Genomic DNA, 11,889 nt, shown 5'->3' with positions numbered 1-11,889 from the left:
CCCCCCCCCCTCACCTCACTCTCTCGCCCACCCCCCCCTCACTACACTCTCTCGCCCACCCCCCCTCACTCACTCTCTCGCCCACCCCCCCTCACTCACTCTCTCGCCCACCCCCCCTCACTCACTCTCTCGCCCACCCCCCCCCCTCCCACCTCACTCACTCCGCCCACCCCCCCTCACTCACTCTCTCGCCCACCCCCCCTCACTCACTCTCGCCACCCCCCCTCACTCACTCTCTCGCCCACCCCCCCTCACTCACTCTCTCGCCCACCCCCCCTCACTCACTCTCCGCCACCCCCCCTCACTCCTCCCGCCCACCCCCCCTCACTCACTCTCCCGCCCACCCCCCCTCACTCACTCTCCCGCCCACCCCCCCTCACTCACTCTCGCCCACCCCCCCTCACTCACTCTCTCGCCCACCCCCCTCACTCACTCTCTCGCCCACCCCCCCTCACTCACTCTCTCGCCCACCCCCCCCTCACACTCTCTCGCCCACCCCCCCTCACTCACTCTCTCGCCCACCCCCCCTCACTCACTCTCTCGCCCACCCCCCCCTCACTCACTCTCTCGCCCACCCCCCCTCACTCACTCTCTCGCCCACCCCCCCCTCACTCACTCTCGCCACCCCCCCTCACTCACTCTCTCGCCCACCCCCCCCTCACTCACTCTCTCGCCCACCCCCCCCCTCACTCACTCTCTCGCCCACCCCCCCCTCACTCACTCTCTCGCCCACCCCCCCCTCACTCACTCTCTCGCCCACCCCCCCCTCACTCACTCTCTCGCCCACCCCCCCTCACACACTCTCTCGCCCCACCCCCCTCACTCACTCTCTCGCCCACCCCCCCTCACTCACTCTCTCGCCCACCCCCCTCACTCACTCTCTCGCCCACCCCCCCTCACTCACTCTCTCGCCCACCCCCCCCCTCCACTCCTCTCTCTCTCGCTCCCCCCCCCCCCCACTAACTCACTCTCTCGCTCCCCCCCCCCCCCCCACTAACTCACTCTCTCGCTCCCCCCCCCCACTAACTCACTCTCTCGCTCCCCCCCCCCCCCACTAACTCACTCTCGCTCCCCCCCCACTAACTCACTCTCTCGTTCCCCCCCCACTCACTCACTCTCTCGCTCCCCCCCCCCCCCACTCACTCACTCTCTCGCTCCCCCCCCCCACTCACTCACTCTCTCGCTCCCCCCCCACTCACTCACTCTCTCGCTCCCCCCCCCCCCCCACTCACTCACTCTCTCGCTCCCCCCCCACTCTCTCGCTCCCCCCCCACTCACTCTGTCCCCCCCCACTCACTCTGTCCCCCCCCCACTCACTCTGTCCCCCCCCACTCACTCTCTCACCCCCCTCACTCACTCACTCACTCACTCTCTCACCCCCCTCACTCACTCACTCACTCACTCTCTCACTCACTCACTCACTCACTCTCTCACCCCCCTCACTCACTCACTCACTCACTCTCACCCCCCTCACTCACTCACTCACTCACTCTCTCACCCCCCTCACTCACTCACTCACTCTCTCACCCCCCTCACTCACTCACTCACTCTCTCACCCCCCCTCACTCACTCACTCACTCACTCTCTCACCCCCCTCACTCACTCACTCACTCTCTCCCCCCTCACTCACTCACTCACTCTCTCCCCCCCTCACTCACTCACTCACTCTCTCCCCCCTCACTCACTCACTCACTCTCTCCCCCCCTCACTCACTCACTCACTCTCTCCCCCCCTCACTCACTCACTCACTCTCTCCCCCCCTCACTCACTCACTCACTCTCTCCCCCCCCTCACTCACTCACACACTCTCTCCCCCCCTCACTCACTCACTCACTCTCTCCCCCCCTCACTCACTCACTCACTCTCTCCCCCCCTCACTCACTCACTCACTCACTCTCTCCCCCCCCTCACTCACTCACTCACTCACTCTCTCCCCCCCTCACTCACTCACTCACTCACTCTCTCCCCCCCTCCCCCCCTCCCTCACTCACTCTCCCCCCCCCTCACTCACTCACTCACTCACTCTCTCCCCCCCTCACTCACTCACTCACTCACTCACTCACTCTCCCCCCCTCACTCACTCCCTCACTCTCTCCCCCCCCTCCCCCCCTCCCCCCCCCCCCTCTCTCTCTCTCTCTCTCTCTCTCTCTCTCTCTCTCTCTCTCTCTCTCTCTCTCTCTCTCTCTCTCTCTCTCTTTCCCCCCTCCTTCACCCCTTCCCCCTCCACTCCTTCACCCCTTCCCCCCTTCCCCCCTCCACTTCTTCACCCCTTCCCCCCTCCACTTCTTCACCCCTTCCCCCCTCCACTCCTTCACCCCTTCCCCCCTCCACTCCTTCACTCCCTTCCCCCCTCCACTCCTTCACTCCCTTCCCCCCTCCACTCCTTCACTCCCTTCCCCCCTCCACTCCTTCACTCCTTTCCCCCCAACACTCCTTCACTCCCTTCCCCCCTCCACTCCTTCACTCCCTTCCCCCCTCCACTCCTTCACTCCTTTCCCCCCAACACTCCTTCACTCCTTTCCCCCCAACACTCCTTCACTCCTTTCCCCCCAACACTCCTTCACTCCTTTCCCCCCAACACTCCTTCACTCCTTTCCCCCCAACACTCCTTTCCCCCACCCCGCCAACTCTCTCCCTCGTGTGAAAAATGGAATCAAGTGCTCTCAAACACTTGAAATGTTGACTTTGGCATATTGTGAATCTGCTCCAATTAAAAATAATTTACAAGCTGTACAATGTCTTTCAAGATGGCCGAGAAGATGCCAATGACAAACCTCTCTCCGGGCGCCCCTGCACATCAACAGATGTGAAGAAAATTGTTTTGGAAAATCATTGAATTACCATAAGAGAAGTTGCTGAGGATGTTGGCATATCGGTTGGCTCGTGTCGTGCAATTTTATTGGATGTTTTTGGCATGAGACTGTTGAAGCACAACTGAGGAGAGAGCAGGCGGGCTTTAGAAAACATCGAAGCCGTGTGGACCTTAGCAATACTCTGACCTATTCTGAAACAAAGTGTGGAGTGGCAACACACCCTCTACCTTACCTTCATTGACTTTGAAAAAGCTTTAGACTCTCAATTGAGGAGTCATGTGGGATACACTTGCAAAATATGGTATTCCAACAAAGATATCTAGGAAATGTATGAAGACTGAATGTTAAGTGCTACATAATGGAGAAATAACATAGCCTTTCCAAGTTAATTCGGGAATGCGACAAAGGTGTATTCTTTCGCCAACACTATTTCTTTTGGTGTTGGACCATGTGATGAAGAGAGTAATTGGGGGACGGAAGAGAGGTGTGCAATGGGGGATGCGGGATAGACTCGAAGAGCTTTGTTTCGCAGACGACATCTGCTTAATGGCACAACGATATTGAGACATGAAAGAGAAACTGGCGGGGTTACTGAGAGAGGCAGAAGTTGCAGGCCTCAAGATAAATGTTTGCAAAACCAAATAAATGCAGATAAATTTGACCATCGTGACTAGGCTGGCCATTAATGGAGGGAACGTAGAACAGGTCTAATCGTTCCTCTAACTCAGAAGTATAGCCACAACTACAGGAGGCACTGAGGATGATGTCCGTAGTTGCATCTGCAAAGCAAATGGTGCATTTGTACAACTGTACCCTGTTTGGAGAAATAGGAACATCTCAAAGAGGACCAAACTCCAGCTTTTCAATAGCAATGTGAAGACTGTTCCGTTGTATGGTTGTGAAACTTGGAAGGTGACTAACCACATCAAAAACCAGCTCCAAGTTTTTATCGATCATTATCAACCACTGTCTCCAACATATTTTAAATGTGAGATGGCCAGATATAATGGCAAATTAAGATCTTTGGATGGAGACAAATCAGCAACCAATCAATATATAAATCAAGGAAAGAAAATGGATCTGGATTGTGCATACATTGAGGAAACCACCAAGTGACATTGGACTGGAACCCTCAAGGAGTTAGAAAACATGGGCATCCCAAGCAGACCTTGGAAAGGACAATTGAGAGAGAAGCTGCAGAGGATGGGAAAACCTGGAGTGAAGTGAAAAGACTAGCTATAAATTGTACCAGGTGGGGGAATTTCGTCATGACCCCATGTTCCAGAGGGAACGACAGAAACTAAGTAAAGTCAGTATTAAAGACTGCCATCTGTGCTTGATAGCATATGGAGCATGTCGGCAATGCATAGTTGCCAGAGCCAGACATATACACAAGTCTGTGGGGGAAGAGCAGACAAACATTGGCTGCGTTATACTTTTATATATAAGAGAAGTCATTGTTCAATGTGGTAACCAAAATCTCCCGATGATTCACTTCACATTTTTACATGATATTCAGTCAGAGGTGTAACAGGGAAATATTTTTAGCAAATATCTCAGGTCTTGACCCATTTTGCTCAAATTTTTACACGATACTCTAATTAATGTTTGGACAGGCATAGGCTACATATTTTTTTTAAATATAAAGACAAGTCTGTCTTAATGTTACTTCCAAAAATCTCAAAAATTACTTGATAGATGTACTCCAGTTATTTACAGGATGCTCTAATAACATGGTATTCTAATAGATATTCAGACTGACACTGGCAAAATATTTTAAAAAACAACAATGTACAGGTTTTCTGCTGAAACGGACTGCAAAGGAGAAAATGCTGAGCTGGTGTTCTGTTTCTGGTGGTTAGTTTTAATGATGGTAAGAGGTCATTTAAACAACTAGACATGTTGTGTGTCCTGTATAGCGTTGGCTTACTGCAAAAACATGCTAACTATGTTTTAGGAAGTATTGAGAAAACTTATTTTTTTAGTTTCTTTTTCAAGCCACAAATAATTGTCATCACAGATAATGTCCCACTGCAGTAATTAAGTAATGATCTTTTGTAGAAAAGCTTAATGCGTAACTGGCTAGTTAATGGAATTTTTTTTAATAATGAACAAAAAATACAAAGTTGCTACACTTATAGGGTTTTGGCAGACATCATTCAAATTGTTTATCAACTTGAGCAAAGTTATATTAAAAATACATCACAAAATAATTGGAATCAGTATAACCAGTCATTTTATTAGATCATGAAATGGTTATAAAACACTGAAGAAGTTGTATTTTTCCTTCACTTCATACATCTGTGTCACTACTGTCACTGTCTCCCCTACCAGGTTGCAGATGAAATAGGAAGAGACTTATAGCAAGTGTGAAATTCCTCAGGAATGAATCACTTTTTGAGTAACTGTATTGGACACTTCTTTTGTCTTTCCACTTATTGGCAGAATCTTAAGATGAAGATCTTGTAAGCCAGTATTTTTCATATGTGAAGGATATCCTTTAACAAATGTGTGTGTTCCTGTATTCTGGATGAGGTATGAAATATATTGCTTCCCCGTACTTATACCTCCTGATGTGATCACGAATCTAAAATTAGAGAGATTCGAGCGCGCACGGAGGCTTTCCGGCAGTCGTTCTTCCCGCGGACTATACGCGACTGGAACCGGGAAGGGAGGTAATGACAGTGATACGTAAAGTGCCCTCTGCCACACACCGTTGGGTGGCTTGCAGAGTATAAATGTAGATGTAGATAATCTGATGAGTGATTGTATCTGTACTTCTCACTCCTGGCTTGCATTTTTCATTATGAAAACATTTCACTTTTAGCCAGTTTAATTTATTTCCCAGGCTGCCAGTACTTCTGTTTTCAATTATATATGTAGAAAGTTTAGATAAATCCTTGAATTCTGAGTGTTTCAAATCATGTATTGCATATGGTGAGCCTTTCTTGTTTCGAAACCGTTTTGATTTTGCTTGTCTGAATATGTTTAGCCAGTCCTGGAGTGCACAAAGATATACATATTTCTTTGCACATTCAATGGCACTATGTACGCTGTCCACTTCCGTGAATGAGTGATCAGATTCAAGGAACTTGGGTTCAGTAATGTCTAAATTTGTTGCCTGAACCGAGTACAGGAACAATGCAGCAATGTTTTGATTCATGTTCTGACTCCCACAGGTGTCAGAGAAGAAGGAAATGTGTTTCATACCTGGTCAAATGTGTTTAATATATTTCACAATGCAGGTACCGATTTCTGAATTACCTCTTTTTCCGTTAAGCTCAGTCCAAGCATAGCAGAATGCTTCATTTGAGTCAGAAAGTTCACAGATAGTGAAACTGTATGCACAAATTTGCAGAATTGGGGATCCTGCCTGAAACCCAGGCATAGGTGCCCCTTGTTTCGTTCGGAGCTGAGCTGCTATTCCAATACAGTTGGAGAGCCTCTGCATTGCTGTTAGAGTTTAGGGGAAACAGGAAGGGGGCTGAGGCATGAATGGGAACTTTAATTGAGGGGGGAGGTATGCTGGGGAGTATGTGCAATTGTCCAAAGCCACTGTGCCAGGGTGGCGTAGTGGTTACTAGTGCATCTGCCAAGTAAGCAGGAGACCTGGGCACAAATACTGGCTTCGTACAAATATCCATCCTTGCTTCAGTCTACATTTATACATCATAGATATTTGAGACATGAAAAGGTCTGTGGAACCATGTACATTCATTTGTGTAATGCTAGAGACCCGCAAATTGCAGACGATTTGGGCAGCTGTTCCAGGGGAGAAGTTTCACTTCAGAGAATTAACTGTGAACTCCATCCGACTTGTAGATGCTGTTGTAAGGTGTCACAGTAGAAGATGGTCACAAGAAAGCGTATCTTAGCAGAGACAGCAAGGTTGATACTTCAAGTGACATAAAACACTGTTTTTGCTAGCTTTAAGAGGAAGGACAGTGATGCTTAGCTTTCATCTGAACACTGTTCCTACCAAATTTGTAGTTTGTTCATGTCAAGTCCAGAAATATCCCTACATACCGAGTGTGGAGGAATCTGTGTATGGTTGGCCAGAGATGCCCTGGAGTGCAGCGATTCTCATCAGACTGGTTGAAGCCTGTAAAGTGCTGTTGTTAAGTTGATTGCAGGAAAGGAGAAATAGTGTGCTGCAACAATTCTTGAAAAACCCATGTTTTTGTATTCAGACAGTTCTCAGTCAAATCATTGGGGATGCCAGTCCCACGTCACTCGTTGTCAGCCTCGGTAAGCTCTGACAGATTGCTTTCTCACTTGGAGAGCTGCTCTCAAACTCTATACTTAAAATGCTGTTAGTGTTTGCTACACCTATTAGTGGGTACACCAGGGATTCAAACACTGACTTCTGTTGTGCAACCAGTTGCCTCCTTTGCTTTTTCTAATGTGTAGAATCAGCCTTCAGTGTAGTAGTTAGTCTGATTGCTAATAGTGTTAGTCAGACCCCTGAGTATCCATGAGTCTGCTGCTGCGGGCATCCTATCATGTCTCAAAGTGCGTGCCTCTTGTAGCTGCCTTGTGACAGTGTTTGGCACTGATCCATGCAATCAACCTGCCATCACAGAAAATTTTTCTTTCAGTGTTTGCTCCTAAATATTCGGAAATTGCAGTGAATATTGGCAAATATGAGATTCTGAGTCTAGGATTATTTGTGATCAGTCTAAAGCATTTTAAAATTCAAATAACGACATTCGTTTGGAGAAACCTGAGCTTGGTGGCTTTTGAAATAAAGTGAGTAAGTGTTTCATTTCATATTCAACTGATAAGAAGTGAAGGATCATGTTAGGATAGGTCATGTAGTTCTAATACTGAATATTCTTCTACTGCTAGTGTTCCACAGGGGTCAGTTATGGAACCACTGCTGTTTTTGCTATACATAGGGTGTCACAGGAATAATGGTCAATATTCATAGGTGTCATAGAAACGTCAATTGAAAAAAGAGTCTAGTAAACATGGTCTCTACAATGCATACATTAAGAGCTATGAGCACTCCATCTTTGATACTGGGAAACGAATCTCTTCTACTGCAGGCCCTTTGCTCTCCATATGTTGAGGTGGTGGTATGGACCAAAACTAGAGGAAAAATCTACAGGTAATATGGGCTCTAAAGTGCATATCATAAGAGCTACGGGCACTTGCTCATCTTCACTATAGTGACACACATGTCTTCTGCTGAAAAACTGCTCACAGCCCTTAAAATATGCATTTTAGAGCCCATGTTTACTAGACTTGCCCTTTTTTTTATCTCTCTCTCTCTCTCTCTCTCTCTCTCTCTCTCTCTCTCTCTCTCTCTCTCTCTCTCTCTCTCTCTCTCCATAGTAGCTCATCCTAAGATATGAAAAGACGAGATTTGTTTCACAGTATTGAAGGGGAGAGTCCTTATAGCTCTTAAGATAAGCATTTTAGAGACCATGTTTACTAGATTCTTTTGCTTTGAATGAACATTCCTGTCATGTGCCTCAATATTGACCATTCCTCCTGGAACACCTTAGATAGACTGTGTTCCATCTTACACTATTAAACAGAAACAATGGTCTTTGCTCATGATGATGATGATAATCATAATCATGCCCAACAGAGTTGCAACAACAGATGGTACAATAAATAAAATATTTCAAAGTATTGTTGATTGTTTCTCAATAAATGGACTATCATTAACTTTGAAAAAATACAATTTATGCAATTTTATACAAGTAAATACACGTCATTGTCAATAACAATACAGCATTTGTGAAAGGAAATATGTAAAACTGAGTGATCAAAATTCCTATGGTGTATATGGATTCAAAATTACAGATGGAAATAGTGTATTATAAATATTCTCAAACATTTGAGTTCAGCAATATTTTTGTTACATGTAAAAACTGGTTTTTTTATGACAGTTGTAGAAAATTAGCCTGCTTTGTATACTTTTGTTCATTGATGCAAATACAGGGTTATTACAAATGATTGAAGCTATTTCACAGCTCTACAATAACTTTATTATTTGAGATATTTTCACAATGCTTTGCACACACATACAAAAACTCAAAAAGTTTTTTTAGGCATTCACAAATGTTCGATATGTGCCCCTTTAGTGATTCGGCAGACATCAAGCCGATAATAAAGTTCCTCCCACACTCGGCGCAGCATGTCCCCATCAATGAGTTCGAAAGCATTGTTGATGCGAGCTCGCAGTTCTGGCACGTTTCTTGGTAGAGGAGGTTTAAACACTGAATCTTTCACATAACCCCACAGAAAGAAATCGCGTGGGGTTAAGTCGGGAAAGCGTGGAGGCCATGACATGAATTGCTGATCATGATCTCCACCACGACCGATCCATCGGTTTTCCAATCTCATGTTTAAGAAATGCCGAACATCATGATGGAAGTGCGGTGGAGCACCATCCTGTTGAAAGATGAAGTCGGCGCTGTCGGTCTCCAGTTGTGGCATGAGCCAATTTTCCAGCATGTCCAGATACACGTGTCCTGTAACGTTTTTTTCGCAGAAGAAAAAGGGGCCGTAAACTTTAAACCGTGAGATTGCACAAAACACGTTAACTTTTGGTGAACTGTGAATTTGCTGAACGAATGCGTGAGGATTCTCTACCGCCCAGATTCGCACATTGTGTCTGTTCACTTCACCATTAAGAAAAAATGTTGCTTCATCACTGAAAACAAGTTTCACACTGAACGCATCCTCTTCCATGAGCTGTTTCAACCGCACCGAAAATTCAAAGCATTTGACTTTGTCATCGGGTGTCAGGGCTTGTAGCAATTGTAAACGGTAAGGCTTCTGCTTTAGCCTTTTCCGCAAGATTTTCCAAACCGTCGGCTGTGGTACGTTTAGCTCCCTGCTTGCTTTATTCGTCGACTTCCGCGGGCTACGCGTGAAACTTGCCCGCACGCATTCAACCGTTTCTTCGCTCACTGCAGGCCAACTCGTTGATTTCCCCTTACAGAGGCATCCAGAAGCTTTAGCCTGCGCATACCATCGCCGAATGGAGTTAGTAGTTGGTGGATCTTTGTTGAACTTCGTCCTGAAGTGTCGTTGCACTGTTATGATTGACTGATGTGAGTGCATTTCAAGCACGACATACGCTTTCTCGGCTCCTGTCGCCATTTTGTCTCACTGCGCTCTCGAGCGCTCTGGCGGCAGAAACCTGAAGTGCGGCTTCAGCCGAACAAAACTTTATGAGTTTTTCTACGTATCTGTAGTGTGTCGTGACCATATGTCAATGAATGGAGCTACAGTGAATTTATGAAATCGCTTCAATCATTTGTAATAGCCCTGTAGAATAATTTCCTGGAGTAATTCCTCAGACACAAACATATTATTCATTGCACAGAAATGCTGTTTGGTGTCCAGCCTCAAACTTAATGTAAGCAACAATTTATAAAATGAGACGTATTAACAATAGCAGTACAATACATTAGCTCACTTGTGAAGAATCGGGCACAGTTTGAAATTAATAGTAGAACAAAAACAGCCTCCACTATCCATAACTTCTCTCACTCTTTCCCAGAAGTGAGAAAAGTATTCAGGTATAAAAGTATTTGACCACCAAACTTGTCAGTTAAAGGTGCTGGCAAGTGAAAGTTTTAAAAATCATTTGGAATCATTTATGCTACAAATGAATTTAAGAGTAAATACTATATATTTCATTAGGTTACATTTATCAAATTTTTGTTCCAAATTAATATTTAAGAAAGATGGTTATGTAAATTGCTAGCGTGTAGCCATGTTTTCACAGAGGAACTGTATCTTACTTTTAAACCTAGTGACTGGTTCAGTGGTTGTTTTTGTGCTCTAGCGCTACTGATCTTACTGTAAATGAAATGTTAAAACCTAATCTCCCTGCCTTCCTTCAGTTCAGGATTTGTCCCCTGAGCTACTAGAAAACAAAAAGAGATTATTATCTGTTCATAGTTCCAACATTTGTTGCATCATAGAATTGTGAAGTGATGATAGCATCTTCAGTTCTGGGTAATATAGTTTTAGTATTTCATTGTTTTGCAGATGTTTCTGTGTAGATAAATCGCTGTATTTGGACTGTATAATATACTGATATAATGTACATTACTCAGTTGTTTATTACTTAATAATTAAGAATTTGCAAACTTAAACAATTATACTCCTTACTTTGATATTTTCAGGAGGAATAGCTGTACCAAAAATTTCAGCTACAGCTATCACATTAGAACTGCTGAGAACAAAGGGCATAATTGGATTGTACAAAGGTGTTGGTGCAACAATGCTACGAGATGTATCTTTCTCTGTTATTTATTTTCCACTCTTTGCTCATTTAAATGCACTTGGTCCAAGGAAGAGTGATGGTTCAGGTAAGTATTCCATATGTAAATACTCTCTCATATTTAGTTTACCTATAAATATATTAGTAATATTCATTCATTACTCCCTTTGTGAGGAGCAGTAATTGTAATGAACAACATAATAATAATCAGAATAACAACAATTATAATCATTACATCCTTGTGAACATGTCCAAAATACATATCCAGTTATAGCATTTGTGTCAACTAGCAAGATCCATTGTAATAGAAAGTGAATTAATGCTGGATCCTGTGTTAATTGGCGGAAAGATCCGGGAAAGGAGGAGAATACAAGAGAATGAACAAGCTGCTATAACTAGTACTTTTGTGTGTCGCTTGCTATGTTGTTGTGGTGTATAGCCATTTTAAGTAATGTGGTATAATTTTTAGTCTTCTGAAAAGATTTTTAATACTGTTGTGTAAAGTTAAACAGAGTGGCTGGAAGTTTTGTCTCGCATAATTGCTCCAAATCAGTGGTTTAAGGTTCATTCAGTGATGTTATGGTCTATTCTGTATCCATTATAATCAATAAGGCAAGAGCGGTTTGAAAACATCACTGTTGATAATGAAATGAAATGAAAGTGAAATAGAAAGAAAGAGAAACAGGATCAAACAAAAAAGTTATCAAAATAATTTGTTAACTGAATGTTTGGGTAAGTGCCAGACTACAAATCCAAAGTTGCAGTGTTTGATCCTCAGTCAGTCCTCATATTTTTCTCCCCACTTATCACTTCTTTCATGTCTAG

General features: G+C 44.7%; 1 protein-coding gene across 2 annotated transcripts in view; it reads left to right on the top strand.

Moving 5' to 3' along the window:
* The window catches only part of LOC126248823 (mitochondrial glutamate carrier 1-like), a 199,389-nt gene that overhangs the window by 165,400 nt on the left and 22,100 nt on the right, over positions 1-11,889 (top strand). For both annotated transcript variants that reach the window (XM_049950235.1, XM_049950236.1), the window contains one exon: positions 10,967-11,152. In XM_049950235.1, coding sequence (XP_049806192.1) covers positions 10,967-11,152 — 186 coding nt within the window. The remainder of the gene's footprint in view (positions 1-10,966; positions 11,153-11,889) is intronic.

The sequence above is a fragment of the Schistocerca nitens genome, chromosome 3 (genome assembly GCF_023898315.1).
Source record: "Schistocerca nitens isolate TAMUIC-IGC-003100 chromosome 3, iqSchNite1.1, whole genome shotgun sequence".
NCBI classification, from domain to species: domain Eukaryota; kingdom Metazoa; phylum Arthropoda; class Insecta; order Orthoptera; family Acrididae; genus Schistocerca; species Schistocerca nitens.
The sequence above is the reverse complement of the archived record's forward strand: the minus strand, read 5'-3'. Positions and strand labels throughout refer to the sequence as shown.